At 40.6% G+C, this 20640-nt stretch overlaps 1 protein-coding gene across 5 annotated transcripts in view; it reads left to right on the top strand.

Moving 5' to 3' along the window:
• The window catches only part of AMBRA1 (autophagy and beclin 1 regulator 1), a 175674-nt gene that overhangs the window by 116833 nt on the left and 38201 nt on the right, over nt 1–20640 (top strand). For all 5 annotated transcript variants that reach the window (XM_082659585.1, XM_082659583.1, XM_082659582.1 and 2 more), the window contains one exon: nt 14009–14119. In XM_082659585.1, the coding sequence (XP_082515711.1) occupies nt 14009–14119 (111 nt within the window). The remainder of the gene's footprint in view (nt 1–14008; nt 14120–20640) is intronic.

Genomic DNA, 20640 nt, shown 5'->3' with positions numbered 1-20640 from the left:
GCGGACTTTCTCTAGTTGCAGCGAGTGGGGGCTACTCTTCGTTGCGGTGCGCGGGCTTCTCTGCGGTGGTTTCTCGTTGCGGAGCACGGGCTCTAGGCGCACGGGCTTCAGTAGTTGTGGCATATGAGCTTCAGTAATTGTGACACGCGGGCTCTAGAGCTCAGGCTCAGTAGTGTGGCACACGAGCTTAGTTGCTCTGCGGCATGTGGGATCTTCCCGGACCAGGGCTCGAACCCATCTCCCCTGCATTGGCAGGCAGATTCTTAACCACTGCACCACCAGGGAAGCACTGTGCATTCTCTCTTTTAAGACACATTAAAAACGAATGCCAATACTACATACGTGTTTCCACTTATATGAGGTATCTAAAGTAGTCAGATTCATAGAAACAGAAAGAATTGTGGTCTGAGGGGAGAGTGAAAAGGGAAGTTGTTTAGCGGGTATAGAGTTTCAGGTTTGTAAGTGTAAGATGAAAAAGTTCTGTTTCACAACAATGTGAATATACTTAACACTACTGAACTGTAACTGTAACTAACTGTACACTTAAAAATGGCTTAGATGGTAAATTTTATGTTATGTGCTTTTTGCCACAATTTTTAGAAAAGCTAATATCAGATTCTGTGTACTACTTACTCCAGATAGGAAGGCTCTATCCACTGCTCTGGCCCTAATGACCATCAGGTTAATTTCTCTTCCTCCTCTTGGCCTGTTACAAAGCTTACTCTGCTATGGCCACATAATCCTGGTTTGAATTGTTGTTTTGAGAAAAATTTTGACGACACTGTGATGCGTAGAAATCTTTCATAGCTGTTTCTTTCCCCTTCCTTGCACAGTATCTGTATTCCAGGCCTTACTAATATCCTTGTTGAGTTCACAGGCTATATAATTTATTATTTTGTTGGCCTCATCTAATGCCTTTGACCTCAACAATTCTTTCTTGGGTCTGCTCCTAAAGTTCATGATTTGTATGTGGACTAATGCTACCCTTGTTTTTATGAGCAGGAGCTTTAGAGCCTTTAGGAGTTTACTGGACAATAAAATTATGTTGGTTTAGGGACCCAATTCCTGCTAAGAGCACGTATAGTCGGGAATTCTCTGGCGGTTCAGTGGTTAGGACTCCGTGCTCTCACTGCCTAGGGCCCAGATTCGATCCCTGGTTGGGGAGCTAAAAACCCCACAAGCTGCAGGGTGCGGCCCCCCCCAAAAAAAGGGACACATATAGTCAATGACATCTGTATCTACAAAATACCCTTTAATTTATGTTAAATATGTTTCGGACCTGGGAATTCTCTGGTGGTCCAATGGTTAGGGCTCCACACTTTCACTGCCGAGGGCGCAGGTTCCTGCAAGCTGCACAGTGAAGCTGAGGGAGGGGAAAATTTTATGTGTGTGTGTGTGTGTGTGTGTGTGTGTGTGTGTGTGTGTGTGTGTGTGTGTGTATGTATATATATATATATTTCGGATCTTTACCATATAATGGTTGATCTCAACATCAGTTTCATTGACCAGTTAGAGCAGTTATTAAACAGCCTAAGTCTGATAGACCACATACCTTACTGAGAATATTTCCTATGTCATAATTATAGTCACCCATATGATATTTTGGGGGGTCTTTTTTTGTTTTAATTTATTTTTTATTGAGGTAACATTGGTTTATAACATTATATAAGTCTCATGTGTGGAATATAAAAAATAAAAATAAGTGAACAAACCAAACCAAACCAAACCAAACATGTAGGTACAGAGAACAGAGTAGTGGGGTTTTATTTTGGTGTTTTTACAGAAAATGATGTCCCCTAATACTCTTCTTATCTTTTATTTTAGCCTCAGAAAAAAGCAAAGACTCGCTTCAGCTATAGGTGATATATTCAGAATTGTTTTGTTTTGTTTTGTTTTAATTTATTTTTGGCTGCGTTGAGTTTTCATTGCTTCGCGTGGGCTTTCTTCTAGTTGCGGTGAGCAGGGGCTGCTCTTTGTTGCAGCGGGCAGGCTTCTCATTGCGGTGGCTTCGTGTGGGCTTCAGTAGTTGTGGCATGTGGGCTCAGTAGTTGTGGCTCACGGGCTCTAGAGCACAGGCTCAGTAGTTGTGGCACACGGGCTTAGTTGCTCTGCGGCATGTGGAATCTTCCAGGACCAGGGCTCAAACCCGTGTCTCCTGCATTGGCGGATTCTTAACCGCTGCGCCACCAGGGAAGACCCCAGAATTGATCTTTGAAAGCCTACTTTTTCCTTCCTTTGGAAGGACATAAATCTGTTTCCCTCAACACTTTTATGATTGCTAGGTTCCATGCAGTGTGTTTTCTATAAATAAAAACTATTATCTTAATCTCATGTGAACCTGTGGTTCAGTTATAAAAACATACAGTGGAACATTATTCGACCATAAAAAGGAATGAAGTACTGATAAATGCTAAAACATGGATGAACTTTGAAAAAATTATGCTAAATGAAAGAAGCCAGACACAAACAGCCACTTATTGTATGATTCCATTCACATGAAATGTCCAAGAGAGGCAAAATTATACAGACAGAAAATAGATTCACTAATCTCTTCCCTTGCTTAGGGCAAGGGAGGGAGTGGGGCAGAGGGGAGGGGAGTAGCTGCTAATGGGTAAGGTATTTTGGAAGCTAGGGAATGATGAAAATATCCTGAAATTAGGTAGTAGTGACGGTTGTTGTAAATTTGATTTTGATAATGGTTGCACAATTGTGAAATATACTAAAACCCCTTAAATTATATGCTTTAATTAGGTAAATTATATGATATGTGAATTATATCATAATAAAGCTGTTATTTTTAAACAAACTACATATAGTTTGGTCATTTTCCTCAATGTCAAAACCATAAATGAGAACTAAGAGAAACATCTACCCTTGGAGGAAGTCTTGTTATTTTCCACCAGGAACTCTTTCCAGGTCCCCAGGCTATAGAATAGTTGACTGTGATCTTGGATGAGACTTTTTAAATTGGTGATAAGGTGATAAAGTGAGAGTTACAACATGCTTAGTTATATACTCCTTCATGGAACAGATTTAAAGACTGCATTTTTTTAAAAAAAAAATTATTTTTTTATTTTTGGCTGCATTGGGTCTTCATTGCTGTGTGGGCTTTCTCTGGTTGTGGCGAGCGGGGGCTACTCTTCGTTGCGGTGCACAGGCTTCTCATTGTGGTGGCTTCTCTTGTTGCAGAGCAGAGGCTCTAGGTGCGTGGGCTCAATAGTTGTGGTGCACAGGCTTAGTTGCTCCGCGGCATGTGGGATCTTCCTGGACCAGGGCTCAAACCCGTGTCCTCTGCATTGGCAGGCAGATTCTTAACCACTGATCCACCAGGGAAGTTCCTAAAGACTGCATTTAAATAAAGCTTTCTGGAAAGAGGAACAAGTATTCTTCCTAGGATGCCATTCAATATATACTTATGAAGAATGCTTTTTATGTCCAAATAATCCTGTGTTGTATTGCTCTAAGAATTATTTTTCATGGACAGAAACCAATTTATTATTTACAAAGAACTCAGACAATCTATAAAAAAAACAAAAAAACTTAAAAATACACAAAAGGTGCGGGTAAGCAGTGCACAGTAAAAGAAATAAAATGAGCCAGTAAACAAATATGGAACAAAAAGATGCTCACCAATACTCTTAAATTATTAAAGAAGTATGAAGGGCTACCAAAAGTGGAATTGCCATATTTTACTTCATAAATTGAACAAAAGTTATATTGAATACTGTTTTTTTAATAATAGCATTATTGAGATGTAGTTCACATACTGTATAGTTCACCTATTTTAAGTGTACAATTCAGTGGTGTTTAGTATATTCACAGAGTTGTGCAATCATTGCCAGTATCTATGTATTTCAGAGCATTTTTATCACCTTGTAAAAAACCCCATGCCCATTAGCAGTCACTTCCCCCTCCCCCCTCCACTTCCCCTGCCCACTCCAGCCCTAGGCAATTTCTGATCTACTTTTTGACTGTTGCTTTGCCTATTCTAGACATTTCATGTAAATGGAATCATACAATATGTGGTCTTTTGTGGCTGGCTCTCTAAGAAGAATTTTGAAAAGTTGCTTAGTTCTTCAGTTGGATCTGCCCTGGGGTTTCTAGTTTCAGTTCTGCTGACCAATTAGCAAGCTGGTTCTTGGCTTCATATCACAACCAAGCAGAAGAGTAACTGTGTTTCTCGGCTGATGCGTGTTTTCGCCCCCAGCCCCATTCTTATTCTGCCTTCCCAGCAGCAGCACAGTCAGACGGCTGTTCTGAATTAGGCCGCCTCAAATGCAGCAATTTTATAGGACTGAGATATAATTTAATCGCTTCCTTCTTTGTAACTTGCCCTTCTTTAACCTCCCGAATTAGCTTTTCCGATAGATTTGCTAATGATTCCTATTGTTGCATATTTTCGCTGTACTGTTGAATCATACTCTTCATATCCCTGCTCCTAGAACAGATCTTGGAGAGAGCCTAAAAAGCTGTTTTGGAAAAAAGGGTCCCTGATTCTCCTTTCCAAGGAACAGGAGAGAAGAGTCTGAGAGAAGCAGAGGTAGAAAGATGTATGCAGACTTGGTAGAGCTCACCTACCATGTGACTGTCATGACTATTAAAATTTTATCCCTAGACATATTCCCAACGCTTCCAGCCTGCAAGTTGAACACAGGACTCAGAGAATGAGACTTAGCAGTTTGGTTTTTGCCATGGTTGTTTTCTTTTCTTTTTTTTTTTTTAAAGAAGAGAAGGTTTTTTGTTTTTTGTTTTTGATATAAATTTATTTATTTTTGGCTGCATTGGGTCTTCATTGCTATGCGCGGACTTTCTCTAGTTGCAATGAGTGGAGGCTACTCTTTGTTGTGGTGCGTGGGCTTCTCATCGCGCTGGCTTCTCTTTGTTGCGGAGCACGGGCTCTAGGCACGCAGGCTTCAGTAGTTGTGGCCCACGCGCTCAGTAGTTGTGGCTCGCGGGCTCTAGAACACAGGCTCAGTAGTTGTGCACGGGTTTAGTTGCTCTGCGGCATGTGGGATCTTCCTGGCCCAGGGCTCGAACCCGTGTCCTGTATTGGTAGGCGGATTCTTAACTGCTGTGCCACCAGGGAAGCCCTCCATGGTTGTTTTCTGATGGTTGGCCAGGATCACTGGATTCAAGTTTCTTTTCCCTTTCATTTTGTCTTTTGTCAGAATAATCTTCATTTACTCTTTTGCTCTGAGGCTCCAGAAGAAGAGCTCTGTGGTTGTGAGGTAGAAAGTGAACTGCTATGACTAACAGTATGCTTATGGACAGCCGCTCTTTCCACCGTTTCCTAGAACATGAATGAGAGTCTTGGGCTCTCTCTCTCTCTTTTTAAATTAATAGACTTTTTTTTAGAGCAGTCTTAGGTTTACAGAAAAATTAAGTTGAAAGTACAGACAGCTCCCATATACCTTCCTCCCTCCCCACACACCCATAGCCTCCCCCACCATCAGCATCCTGCCCCAGAGTGATACATTTGTTATAATCCATGAACCAACCTTGAAACATCATTATCACCCAAAGTCCATAGTTTACATTAGGGTTCACTGTTAGTGTTGTAAATTCTGTGGGTTTTGCCAAAAATATGGTGACATGATCCACCATTATAGTACCGTACAAAATAGTTTCACTGCGACAAAAAAAGTCTCCTTGTGCTCCACCTGTACATTCCTCTCTCCCCCCCAAACTCCTGGCAACCACTGATCTTTACTGTGTCCACAGTTTTGGCTTTTCCAGAATGACATATAGTTTAGAATCATACAATATATAGCTTTTTGCTTCTTTCACTTAATAATATATACTTAAATTTCTTCCATGTTTTTTCATGGCTTGATAGCTCATTTCTTTTTAGAACTGAATAATATTCCATTGTATGGATGTACCACAGTTTATTTATCCATTCTCCTATTAAAGGACATCTTGGTTGCTTTTAAGGTTTGGCAGTTACAAATAAAGTTGCTATAAACATCTCTGTGTAGGTTTTGTGTGGACATAACGCTTTCAACTCATTTGTGTAAATACCAAGGAGCATGATTGCTGGATCATATGGTAAGAGTATGTTTAGTTTTGCAAGAAACTGCCAAACTGTCTTCCAAAGTGGCTGTACCATTTTGCATTCCCACCAGCAAGGAATGGGAGTTCCTGTTGTTTCACATCCTGTTCCGCATTTGGTGTTATCAGTGTTTTGGATTTCAGCGATTCTGACAATCGTGTAGTGGTTTCTCTTTGTTGTTTTAATTTGCAGTTCCCTGATGAGGAATGATGTTGAGCATCTTTTCATATGCTTATGTGCCATCTGTATATCTTCTTTGGTGAGGTGTCTGTTTAGATCCTTTGCCCATTTTTTAATTGGGTTTTTTGTTATTGTTGAGTTTTAAGAGTTCTTTGTATATTTTGGATACCAGTCCTTTATCAGTTAAGTGTTTTGCAAAGATTTTCTGCCAGACTGTTGTCTCTTCATTCTCTTTAACAGTGTCTTTCACAGAGCAAAAGTTTTTAATTTTAATGAAGTAAAATTTGTCAATTTTTTCTTTTCATGGATTGTACTTCTGGTGTTGTATCTTAAAAGTCTTTGCCAAGCCCAAGGTCACCTAGATTATCTCTTATATTATCTCCTAGGAGTTAGAGTTTTGTGTTTTACGTCTAGGTCTATCCAATTTGAGTTAATTTTTTGAAAAGTGTAAGGTTTGTGTCTAGGTTTATTTTATAGTTTTGTATATGGATATCCAGTTGTTTCAGTACTGTTTTTGAAGAGATTCAGTTCAGTTCTCTATTGAATTGCCTTTGCTCCTTTGTCAAAGATCAGTTTACTATATTTGTGTGGGTTTATTTCTGATCTCTTTTTTCTGTTCCATTGGTCTAGACATAGATCAAGAATAGGTCTAGACATAGATCTAGAATAGACATATTCTTTCACCAATGCCACACTATCTTGATGACTGTAGCTTTATAGTAAGTCTTGACGTCAGATAGTGTCCTCCAAATTTGTTCTTTCTTTGCATATTGCGTTGGCTATTCTGGATCTTTTGCCTTTCCAGATAAACTTTAGAATCAGTTTTTTTGATATTCACAAAGTAATGTTCTAGGATTTTGACTGGGATTGCATTGAATCTATAGATCCAGTTAGGAAGAATTGACATCTTAACAGTGCTAAATATTCCTATCCATGAACATGGAGTATCTCTCCAATATATTTTCAGATCTTTTGTGATTTGTTTCATCAGATAGATCTTGTACATGTTTTGTTAGATTTATACTTAAGGTTTTCATTTTTTTTGGTGCTAATATAAATGATATTGTATTTTTAACTTCAAATTCCAATTCCATTTATTCATTTATTCATTGCTGGCATATAGGAAAGCAGTTGACTTCTGTCTTGCAACTTAATATAATCACTTAATAGTTCCAGGAGGTTTTGTTTTTTGCTTGTTTGTTGTTTTATTCTTTGGGATTTTCTACATAAACAATTATGTTATCTGTGAACAAAGAAAGTTTTATCTCTTCTTCTCCAATCTGTATACCTCTTACTTACTTTTCTTGTCTTATTGCATTAAGTAGGCTTCCAGTACAGTGTTGAAGAGGAGTGGTGAGAGGAGACATCCTTGCTTGTTCCCAGTCTTAGGGGGAAAGCATATACAGTTAACCCTTGAACAATGTGGGGAGAAAGGGACTCTGACCCCCGCACAGTTGAAAATCCATGTATAACTTTACAGTCAGCCCTCCATATCTACTGTTCCACACCCTGGATTCAGCCAACTGCAGATCATGTAGTACTGTATACGTATTTATTGAAAAAATCTGCATGTTAATGGACCCACATCGTTCAAACGCATATGTTTTTCTAGGGTCAACTGTCGTTTCTCACCTTTAAATGTAGCTGTGGGTTTTTTGTAGACATTGTTTATCAACTTGAGAAGTTCCCCACTCTTCCCAGTTTGATGATAGTTTTTATCAAAAATAGGTTTTAGAGTTTGTCAGGTGCCTTTTCTGTATCTATTGATATGATCATATGAGTTTTCTTCTTTATCCTGTTGATGTGATGTATCATATTATTAACTGATTTTGAAATGTTTAACCAGCCTTGCCTACTGGAATAAATCCCCATTTGGTCATAGTGTGTAACTTTTTTTTTTATACATTATTATATTCAATTTGCCAACATTTTGTTGAGCATTTTTACTTCTGTGTTCATAAAAGATATTAGACTGTAGTTCTCCTTTCTTCAATGTTTTTGTCCAGTTTTGGTATCAGGGTAGTGCTGGCCTCAGAAGCAGTCCCACTTCTGTTTTCTTGAAGAGATTATGGAGATTTGATGTAATTTCTTCCTTAGGTGTTTGGTAGAATTTACCAATGAACCCATCTGGGCCTGGCACTTTCTTTCTTAAGAGGTTTTTAATGATTGATTCAGTGTAATAGATATAGGCCTATTCAGATCATCTGTTTCTTCTTGTGTCAATTTTGGTAGTCTGTGTCTTTCAAGGAATTGGTCCATTTCACCTAGCTTATCAAACCTGTGGGCCTTGAGTTGTTCATAATAGTCCTTTACTATCCTTTTAGTGTCCATGGGATCAGTAGTGATAGCTTGTCTTTCATTTCTGGTATTAATAATTTGTATCTTCCCTCTTTTTTTCTTTGTTAGCCTGGCTAAAGGTTTATTGATTTTATTGGTCCTTTCAAAGAACCAGCTTTTGATTTCATTGATTTTTTTTTTCTCTGTTGATTTCCTGTTTTCAGTCTCACTGATTTCTGCTCTAATTTTGATTATTTCTTTTCTTCTGCTTACTTTGGATTTAATTTGCTCTTCTTTTTGTTTCCTAAAGTGGAAGTTTAAATTATTGATTTTAGATCTTTCTTCTTTTCTAGTATGTGCATTCAAAGCAGTAACATTCCCTCTAAACGCTGCTTTCACTACATCCCACAAATTTTAATTAGTTGTATTTTCATTTAGTTAAAAATATTTTAGGGCTTCCCTAGTGGCGCAGTTGTTGGGAGTCCGCCTGCTGATTCAGGGAACACGGGTTCGTGCCCTGGTCTGAGAGGATCCCACATGCCGCGGAGCGGCTGGGCCCGTGAGCCATGGCCGCTGAGCCTGCGCGTCCGGAGCCTGTGCTCCACAGCGGGAGAGGCCACAACAGTGAGGGGCCCGCGTACCGCAAAAAAATAAAAGAAAGAAAGAAAAAAATATTTTAAAATTTCTCTTGCGATGTCTTCTTTGAGCCATGTGTTACTTAAAGTGTGTTGCTTAATCTCCAAGTATTTAGAGATTTTTCAAGTTATCTTTCTGTTTCTGATTTCTAGTTTAATTTCCTTGTGTTCTGACAGCATACTTTGTATGATTTCAGTTCTTTTAAATTTGTTACAGTGTGTTTTGTGGACCAGAATGTGGTCTATCTTGGCCTAAGCTTTTTTTCAAGGAGAACATTACTAAGGAGTCTGGGTCCTATGCATTTGCTCTTAATTCTGAAATGAAGTGCTTCTCTTCCTTGGTCCTGGCACATTATTTGGGCCAGTCTCTTACAAAAGAACCTCTGTCTATGAGCTGTTGACTCCAGAGCTATACCTATAGAGGAGAAGCATACAGAGATTGGAGTAAATGATTAAATAATTTTAATGGTGGTCATTTATTAGACACTTACTATTTGCCATCACTTTACAATTATTATTTCAGTAAGTTTTCCAAATAGCCCTATAAGTTGAAAGGATTTTTATTATCTTTTTACAGATAAGGAAACTGAGGTTCAGAGAGATTGATTTACACAAAGTGATACTAATATAGGTACTAGCAGGAAGAGTCAAAATCGGGTCCATCTGATTCTGAAGCCCGTATTCTCAGAAACAATGTTAAAAACAGACACATGAGATCCCAGTTCAAGCCAAACTCTAATCCATGGCAGAAATGGAAAACTGGAAGTTTGCTAAAGGAATATTTGTATAATGCTGTGCCTTTTATTGGTTTCTCTCCAAAATCAGTATCTCCAACAGTTTTGGTGCCTTTAGCAGCAAGCATTCCAGTAGTAGTGCTTCCTAAGAGCACCTATCTTGGAGTAAAATGTAGGCTGTATTTATCTAACTTGGAGTTTCCCAACCAGGAATGATTTTGATCCCCAGGGAACATTTGACAATGTCTGGATACATTTTTGGTGGTCACAACTGGGTGACTACTGGCATCTAGTGGGAAGAGGCCAGGGGTACTGCTAAACATCCTGCAGTGCACAAGACCCACCCTACCCCCTAAACAAAGAATTATCTGACCCAAAATATCAATAGTGGAGGTTGAGAAACCCTGAGTCTAGCTTGTTCCATTCTGTTATTACTGAGAAAACCTTGATCCCTCAGAAATCCCTCAGCATTCTGTCAGGATTTGGTTTCCAAGGCTAAGTGCCTCCTATGTAAATACTTTGTGGGTCAGTCCATTAATTCATTCTGGCACATTTCCTGTACCTTGAGCTTAGTAGCCAGAGGCCTGTTAAATGGTTGGGCTTTTTTTTTAATAGGGTGCTACTTTTTCTTCCTGATGTTTCTTGAGAGACAGGCTCAGTTGGCCTGCAGCTCTTACAGAAGAGAACCTGGTGACAATAATCTGTTGCTGGCATCTTTAGCTCCCTAATCTATGTTTACGCGGCGCTGAAAATCAACTCTCCCTGCTGCCAGGCCCCATTCCTCCTTAACACTCTGGCACCACTGGCAGAGAATACCTCCCTAGTCTCTTCCACACAGTTCAACCATACATGATTATTTTATTGCACAGCTGTTTTCCAGAAGACGCTTCCTGAGGCATGGATATACAGGGTGCTTCTGGAGCTGTGAGTTGGAGCCTCAGTCATTTCTGTTCCAGTTGCAGATATATCCACAGCGCTCTTAAAGCATCTGGTATTTTCCTTAACTGTTTTCCTGTTTGTAGCTCTCGTCCTCTCCCCCAGATTTTAAGCTCCTACGATATGGGGTTTGTTTTTTCAATTTTTTTCGTATCCTGTCTTAGGAACTAGCATTTCTTTCATCATATACTAAGAAAATCAACTTGCCTTCTTCCATTTTGGGTTATATGCTTTTCTGTTAAAAGTTGGAGGAAATTATAAGGAACTAAAATCATTTGAGAGAGACTGGTGGTCAGAGGCTGATATCAACCATCTAGATAAAGATAAGCAAGCCAGAGGAACAATTCATAAACTCAATGGAATTGAGCCTGGGTCCAAATAAAACTGAATAATTCTTTCCTGAGTAGTGGACCTTGGAATTTAAAAAGTTATTTTCATTATCAAGGAGGCCTAGAAAACTCAAGAAAGTTCCTATTAAGGAAGCCCTATAGGGGAACTTCCCTGGTGGCGCAGTGGTTAAGAATCCACTTGCCAATACAGGGGACATGGGTTCGATCCCTGGTCCAGGAAGATCCCACATGCTGCGGAGCAACTAAGCCTGTGTGCCACAACTGCTTGAGCCTGTGCTCTTCAGCCCGCGAGCCACAACTGCTGAGCCCGCGTGCTGCAACTACTGAAGTCCATGCACCTAGAGCCCATCCTCTGCAACAAGAGAAGCCACCACAATGAGAAGCCCGCACACCGCAGCGAAGAGTAGCCCCCGCTCGCTGCAACTATAGAAAGCCCTCGCGCAGCAACCAAGACCCAACACAGCAATAAATAGATAGATAGATGGATAGATGGATAAATAAATAAATTTATTTATTTATTTACAAAAAGAAAGTCCTATAGGTAGCTTACCCTCCTCATGACCCAGAGGTTCAGCAAAATTTCCCAAGTCAGATATCATTATTACAGAATTTTCTGTAAAGTTTAAGCAAAGGCATATATTTACCTCATTTAAGCGATATGCCACAGGGCCCTCAATAGGGATTTTTTTTTTTTTTTTCTGCGTTGGGTCTTCGTTGCTGTGCACAGGTTTTCTCTAGTCGCGGCAAGCGGCGGCTACTCTTTGTTGCGGTGTGTGGGCTTGTCATTGTGGTGGCTTCTCTTGTTGTGGAGCACGGGCTCTAGGTGCGTGGGCTTCAGTAGTTGTGGCACGTGGGCTCAGTAGTTGTGGCTCACGGGCTCTAGAGCACAGGCTCAGCAGTTGTGGTGCACGGGCTTAGTTGCTCCACGACATGTGGGATCTTCCCAGGCCAGGGCTTGAACCCGTGTTCCCTGCAATGGCAGGCGGATTCTTAACGACTGCGCCACCAGGGAAGCCCCCTCAATAGGGATTTGAGGTCAGTGGGTCATTGACAGAACCCTCAAATGCTGTCTTTCTTGGGCCTTCAGAGAGATCATGACCATTTTGAACAATGTCTTTGAACCTGCAAGATTATAAAGAATGTATTGTTTGGATGGTATTGGTTTATCTAAAACAGTATTTCTCAACCTTTATTTTATCATTACCTTCCTAAGGAGCCTTTTTAGACATCTTCTTCCCTAATCACCCCCCTCCCATGAAATTTTAATATCACAGATAATGCTGTGTATCTGTTCATATACTGCAGTACTTTGGCAGGGACTGGGGATTGTACTCTCTAAGATTTTTCCCCCACCATGAATAGTTTTCACCCCCATGGGGGCAGTCCTGCCCATGTTGACGATATTTTAATCTAGAAGTATCATCATCTTGGGAATGAATTGTTTGTACCTTTCTTAACAAATTGAAACAGGGACAAAGACTCTATCAGTAAACTAATGTTAAAAAAGAGTCTTCTCATGCAATGGCCTGAAGCAACTGAGGAAGAGTGAGAAGACTACTTTTCTCATATTTCATAGCTTATATGGAGGACATTTTCTCTCTGAACAACCTCTTGACCATCTGAGGAAAGAACAGGGAAACACCAGGAGTAGCAGAGCAATAAATGCAGCGTTCTAAAAGGAGGGAAAAAAAAAAAAAGACAAGACCCTCTTGCAGTGAAATGCAGAGGAGGAAAATGGTGATACTGAAGAATCTGGGTATAGAACTGTCCATTGTTCCAAGGCTAGTCAGCTCTAACAAGTTCAGTTTCTCAAAGTCAGAGTTGACTTGCAGCAGAGAGTACCATTTAGGTTGTGTAGCACATAAGAATGTTCTATTCTCCCAAGAGGGTTTGGCTCTGTCTGATCAGAAGGGTGGGTGTGTATGAAATGCACCTCGGAAGGAGGAGGAGGAAGAGATGACATGTTCAAGTAAAATGAAATACAACTGCAAATTAAAGTGTCACCCTGTTTTAAAAAAATCCCTTTTTTATTTAATTGGTTACCAAGGAAAAAAATGTCATACAGAAGTGTATGTCTCAGGGAAAGTTAAACTGTGAGATGTTACAAGTGAATCTGGATTCAAGGAAGTTCTCCTGGGGTGGGGCAGGGCAGGAGTTATAAAATACTGCCTTAATAAAAATATTCTGAGGGGGAAAAGCTAGGCTCATAAATTTCTATTGTATTACATGCCAGAGGTCCAGAAGAGATTAACAAATATTACCTCATTTGTTCTTTGCTGTCTCTCTCTATCCTATCAGCTGAATGCTGGCTGCCTCTTCCCTGGGGGAAGCCTCCTTTTGAGATGTTTTATTAGGAGGAAGGTCATATACAAAGGAGATGCTTTCTCCCAGAGGGTGCTGCTTACCACAAAGACATCCAGGGACTGAATGCTTTTCTGTGTTAATGGTGTCCTACCATTTTTCATGTGTCTTTCCCAGAATTTTTATGAACACCCATTTGTCTCTTTAGATTGTGAGCCTACCAGATAGGATATATACAGTACGTGCCACATTGTTGGCACTCAGTAAATGTTATGTAATAATGGGAAGGGGGGCTGATTTATATTATACTATACTATACTATACTATATTGTATTATACTATATTTACATGTAGAATTGTTCTTGAGAAACATGTCTGGTTTCTCTGAGATAGAGACTTGACAGATAGGGCTTGTCAGCTTTCTTCAGCCTTAGTTGTGATTCTTTTCTCCCTTTTCTACTAATCCTAGTTTTGTCTCATGTTTGCAATGGAAACATATAGATAAACACTATAATGTGCTCTCTTTGTCTTCTCCCCAACCAGGGGCAGTGATTGGTGATGGACAGTCTGCCGTGGCCAGTAACATTGCCAATACTACCTACCGGCTCCAGTGGTGGGACTTCACTAAGTTTGACCTCCCAGAAATCAGTAATGGTAAGCCAAGGTAGAACTGGGGATACTGGTGGAAGGTCTGACTCTTACTGGTGAGCCAGAGCTCAGAAACCCACATAGCACTGGATTTTTCATCGCCTCGTTGAGCAGCTGACTGCCATGTGCCATTTCTGCAGTTCTTCTCTGACTCTCGTTAAGCAATTCAACAAACGTGTATTGAGCACCCACCCTGAGCAGTGAACAATGCTTTGGTACAGTGATCAGAACAATGCTAAGGTGGACACCAAAATGAAGATATCTGCCCCAGGAGTTTACCGACTAGTAGTTCATTGTCGCAAGCCTAGAAGTTCGGGTGGAACTGAGAGGAAGAGAAGGAGAAGGGAGTGTAGGAACTGAGAGCCAGACCCTTGAGGAAAGACTACAGTGATGATAAACTCATTTATTAATCTAGATCTGAATAGAACAAAGGGAGTGGCCTGATTGATGTGTGATTTACAAACATGTCTGTCTGTCAGTCCATTTTCCCAGCTTCTACGAGTCCTCAATCCCATGTCCCAGTTGTTCGATTGAAACCACATCATTTTTTAAAAAATTAATTAATTTATTTATTTATTGGCTGTGTTGGGTCTTCCGTTGCTGTGTGCGGGCCCTCTCCAGTTGAAGCGAGTGGGGGCCACTCCTCGCCATAGTGCGAGGGCTTCTCACTGCGGTGGCCTCCCCTGCCACAGAGCACAGGCTCCAGGCGCTCAGGCTTCAGCAGTCTTGGCACACGGGCTTCAGTAGTTGTGGCTCGTGTGCTCCAGAGCGCAGGCTCAGCAGTTGTGGTGCACGGGCTTGGTTGCTCCACGGCATGTGGGATCTTCCCGGACCAGGGCCTGAACCCATGTCCCCTGCATTAGCAGGCGGATTCTCAACCACTGCGCCACCAGGGAAGCCCAATCACAGCATTTTAGACATCTCATTTCACTTTCTATCTGATGACGGACTCTCACACATCCTTGGGAAGTAGTGATTCAGCCTCTGCTTGAACACTTCAGATAGGTCACACTGTCTGATGAGTTGGCCCTAGTCCATCACTGCTAAATTCCTGTTCAAATGTTTTTTCTTATACCCAGCCACCATTTCCCTTGCTGTCACTTCCTCCCATTGGTCCTAGTTCTACCTCTGAATCTCCATAGAGTAAGTTTAATGACGTCTCTTCTAAGTGACAGTTCTCAAGCTATTTGAAGATAAACTGCCATTTCCCTTTAAATCATTCTTTTTGGGCCAGAATTCCTGAGATTCCTTTTAGGATCTGGTTTTCAAATCCTTGACAGTTCTGCTCATTTCCCCTTTAAGCTTTGAGGTGGCAGAACAACGTAGAACACTCCAGATGAGAGCTGTCCAAAACAGAGTACAATGATGGTTTGGACAGTGTTAGTTCAGCTTAAGATTTCAACAGCTTTTTCTGAAGCCACTATTGAGTTTGCAGTTACTTAAAATTCCTTGATGGGACTTCCCTGGTTGCACAGTGGTTAAGAATCTGCCTGCCAATGCAGGAGACACGGGTTCGATCTCTGGTCCAGGAAGATCCCACATGCCGTGAAGCAACTAAGCCCATGCGCTACAACTACTGAGCCTGCACTCTTGAGCCTACGAGCCACAACTACTGGGCCCGTGTGCTGCAACAAGGGAAGCCACCGCAATGAGAAGCCTGCTCACCGGAATGAAAAGTAGCTCCTGCTCACCACAACTAGAGAAAGCCCGTGCACAGCAACGAGGACCCAATGAAGCCAAACATAAATAAATAATAAATAAATGTATTTATTTATTAAAAAAATACTTGATAACTATTAATAAACCAAGACTTTACTGTTCTGTACTACTTGTGCAGTTCGAATGTTTTAAAAACCAAAGGTTTGTATTTGTTTCTGTTAAGTTTTATCTTAATAGTGTCAATTGCTCTTCTTAGTTCCTGCCTCAACATTTTTTTGAACTTTGATTCAGCCCTTTTTTTCCCAACCTTACATCATCTTCTAATTTGATAAACATACTTTCTCTCTCTTTTTTTTTTTAACACTAAGTACTTTAATTCTTTTTTTTTTTTTTTTTGGCTGCATAGGGTCTTAGTTGCAGCATGAGGGCTCTTTTGTTGTGGCGGGAGTGCTTAGTTGCCCCGAGGCATGTAAGATCTTAGTTCCCCGACCAGGGATCAAACCTGAGTCCCCTGCATTGGAAGGTGGGTTCTTAATCACTGGACCACCAGGGAAGTCCCTCTGTCTTACTTTGTTTTTCTGGTTTTTAAAAAAATATTTATTTATTTACTTACTTGGTTGTGCCAGGTCTTAGTTATGGCAGGCGGGCTCCTTAGTTGAGGCATGAGAATTCTTAGTTGTGGCACGCATGTGGGATCTAGTTCCCTGACCAGGGATTGAACCCAGGCCCCCTGCATTGGGAGTGCAGACTGTTCTTTTTTTAAAAAATAAATACATTTATTTATTTATTTTTGGCTGCATTGGGTCTTCGTTGCTGTGCGAGGGCTTTCTCGAGTTGCGGTGAACAGGGGTTAATCTTCGTTGCGGTGCGTGGGCTTCTCATTGTGGTGGCTTCTCTTGTTGCCAGGCACGGGCTCTAGGTGCGCAGGCTCAGTAGTTGTGGTTCGCAGGCTCTAGAGCACAGGCTCAGTAATTGTGGCACACGGGCTTAGCTGCTCCGTGGCATGTGGGATCTTCCTGGACCAGGGCTCGAACCCGTGTCCCCTGCATTGGCAGGTGGATTCTTAACCACTGCGCCACCAGGGAGTCCCGGGAGCGCAGACTCTTAACCAGTTGTGCCACCAGGGAAGTCCCCCCTCTGTCTTAACTTTGGATTGCTAGCAAAACTAGTGCATCAGTCAGGACTTTGCACCAAGCATTGTGGTATGTTCCTGTGGGCTTGCTCTGTGTCAGTTTTGGTTCACGAATTTGCACCTAGGCTTGGTTGTTCGCATGTGAAGCCCATATTTTTCTATCTTGTCTATAGGGTATTGTAAGAGTTGGTCAGATACCTTAAAGTAATCAAGATAGCCCCTTCTATAGCATTTCCCAGTATGCCAATCTTGGTATCCTTATCAGACCATGAAAATGAGGTCAATTTTTTCATGTCCTGATCTTAGTGAAACCTCAGTAGCAATCATTTTTTTCTAAGTGCTTTTAAGCCGCATGTTCAATAATATATTGTTTACTAGAAATCAAATGCAATCTACCTTTTCCCTTATTAAATACTGTTTGCTTGTTTATAGATTTCTGGCCCAGGTGTTTGCCATAATTTTCCCTAGGTACTTTGTTTCGTTATTTTATTTGCTTCGTTTCTTTTATTATAATCTGAAATACATTTACCAAAGATTTTTAAAATATAAAAGGATATACAGTGAAAAGTTTCCCAACCCTGCTCCCAGCTACCCACCACTCCACCCCATAGGCAACCACAATGAGCAGTGTCTTGCATACCTCTTCAACGATATCGTATGTATATACAAGTACATGCAAATGTTTGTTTTTCCACCTCTACTTAACCTAAATGGTAGCATGTTATACATACTTTTCTTTCTGTACCTTGCTTTCTTTACTTTATGTCTTGGTGATCTTTCCGTATCAGTACATAAAGCATTTACTCAATTCTTTTTTAATGGCTGCCTAGTATCCCACTGTCCTTTATATATATATATATATATATATATATATATATATATATATATATATATATATATATATATATACACACACACACACACACATACATATTTATTTATTTATTTATGGCTGTGTTGGGTCTTTGTTGCTGCACGTGGGCTTTCTCTAGTTGTGGCAAGCGGGGACTACTCTTTGTTGTGGTGCGCGGGCTTCTCATTGCAGTGGCTTCTCTTGTTGCAGAGCACAGGCTCTAGGCATGCGGGCTTCAGTAGTTGTGGCACACAGGCTCAGTAGTTGTAACTCGCGGGCTCTAGAGCGGAGGCTCAGTAGTTGTGGCACACGGGCTTAGTTGCTCCGCGGCATGTGAGACCTTCCTGGACCAGGCAGGCAGATTCTTAACCACTTTGCCACCAAGAAAGTCCCCCCACTGTCCATTTTTTAACCAGTTATTTTTTAACCAGTGTTCTGCTGAGGAATTTTTTTTTTTTTTTTTTTTTTTGTCTGCTCCGGGTCTTAGTTGTGGCACGTGGGATGTTCGTTGTGGCATGCAGAATCTTTAGTTGCAGCATGCGGGATCTAGTTCCCTAACCAGGGATTGAACCGAGGCCACCTGCGTTGGGAGTGTAGAGTCTTGACCCCTGGAACACCAGGGGAGCCCCTCTGCTGAGGAACTTTTAAGTTGTTTCCAGTCTTTTGCTATACAAACCATGCCACAGTTTGTCATTTTGCACATGTGCAAGTATAACATAGGATAAATTCCTAGAAATGGAATTGTAGGGAGGAAGAATATGTAGATTCGTGATTTCGGTAGATACTGCTAAATCACCCTCTGTAGAGATGATACCAATTTATACACTCGCTTGTGGTTCATGAGGGTGCATGTGTCCCTAAACTCTTGCTTGTAGAATGTGCTATCATATTTTGGGGTATTTACAAATCTGATGGTAAAAAATACTATGTAGGTGGGACTTCCCTGGCGGTCCAGTGGTTAGGGCTCTGCACTTCCACTGTTGGGGGCGAGGGTTCAGTCCCTGGTCAGGAAACTAGGATCCTGCAAGCCGCGTGGTGTAGCCAAAAAATAGTATGTAGGTATTTTAAATTTGTATTTCTCATATTATAAACCAGGTTGTGTGGCTCTGCATACATTTAGCCACATGTGTTGCCTTTTCTTGGCTTGTCTCTGTGCTTTACCTATTTTTTTTTTTATTGTGTTATTGATCTTTTCCTTACCAGTTCTACAGGAGCTCTTTATAAATCAGAAAATTAACTCATAATAGGAGTTTCCTGGTTGTCATTTGTCTTTTGATTCTGCTGAAGGTTATTTTTGTCATAGAACTTATTTTAAGTAGTCAGAATTATCCAACTTTCCTTTTATGGTTCCTAGATTTTGTGGCAGCATCAAGAAGATCAGTTAGTACTTTTATATTTTAGTTTTTTCCTTTAAATCTTTGATTCATCAGAAGTTTAACCTAGTGCTAAATAAGCAGAGTATGATCCAACTTTTCTCCCACGTGCTACTCATTTGTCGCAACCAGTTTATAAAATGATCTATTTGTCCCCATTGATTTGGGATGTCACTTTCATCCTGTTAATTTCCTGTTGAGTATTTGGATGTATTTATTCTGTCTCTTCTGTCCCAGGGATCTGTCTTGATTATTCATGTAACAGTACCATATTGGTTTAAGTTTGAGGCTCTGTTTTAGAATCTGGTAGGACTAGTCTCCTCTTGTTATTTTTTTAATCCAAAATTTCTTGCTTGCTTGAACATTTTGGTTTTCTGTATGGACTTTAAAACTACCTCGCTTCTTCCCTTCACCCCCCTGAAAATATTCTGTTAGTGTAATTAATGCGATCGTATTGAACATATAAAGTAACTTACGGAGACTCAATATTGTTATGGTATCTTCTTATGTAAGAACATGGTATGATTTTTCAGTTTCTCCAGGTCTCTCTTGTGGTCTTAGGAATGTTTTAAAGTTTTCTTTGTGTAATTTTATACATTTTTAAAGTTTATTGTTACAAGCTTTAAAAAAAATTTCTATTTTACTGAATTTGTTTACTAATTATAGTTGTTGTTCAATTAAATCTCATGGGTTTTCTAAGTATGTTATCTGTAAATAGTATTAATTTTACCTCCTCTGTTCCAAGTTGTACACCTGTGATTTCTTCCTCTTGTCTAAGTGCATTGGCTGCTACCATCAGAACAATGTTAAATAATAGCAGGCATCCTCATATCATTTCAGTAGAAGAACTTCTAGCTTTTTCCCAGTAAGCATATTGCTGACTTTTGGGTTGAACCAGAACTAGTTCATTGTTTTAAGGAAGTCATTATTCTTATTTTATTGTGAGTGTTTAATCAAGAATATACTCGGAATTCCCTGGCGGTTCAGTGGTTAGGACTCCCCCCCTAACCGCCCCCGCCAAAAAAAAGAATAGATGTTAAATTTAGTCCTGCCTTATCAGCATCTCTGAAGATGATCATGTTTTTTTCTCTCCTTTGACGTAATAATGAGATCATTATGGTTTTTTTTAAACAAGTATCTGGAGACTTAATTGACCTTAAATTAATTTTTAAATCCCAATAGTACCAATAAACATCCCTTGATTATTATTGTTTTTAATTTATCTATTTTTGGCTGCGTTGGGTCTTCATTGCTGCGCGGGCTTTCTCTAGTTGTGATGAGCAGGGTCTACTCTTCGTTGTGGTGCGCGGGCTTCTCATCGTGGAGGCTTCCCTTGTTGCAGAGCATGGGCTCTAGGCATGCAGGCTCCAGTAGTTGTGGCTCGCGGGCTCTAGAGCGCAGGCTCAGTAGTAGCAGTGCATGGGCTTAGTTGCTCCATGACTTGTGGGATCTTCCCAGACCAGGGCTTAAACCCGTGTCCCCTGCATTGGCAGGCGGGTTCTTTTTTTTT

Source organism: Grampus griseus (assembly GCF_964374135.1).
Source record: "Grampus griseus genome assembly, chromosome: 8".
NCBI classification, from domain to species: domain Eukaryota; kingdom Metazoa; phylum Chordata; class Mammalia; order Artiodactyla; family Delphinidae; genus Grampus; species Grampus griseus.
Note: the sequence above shows the minus strand (reverse complement) of the source record. Positions and strands in the feature narration are given on the sequence as shown.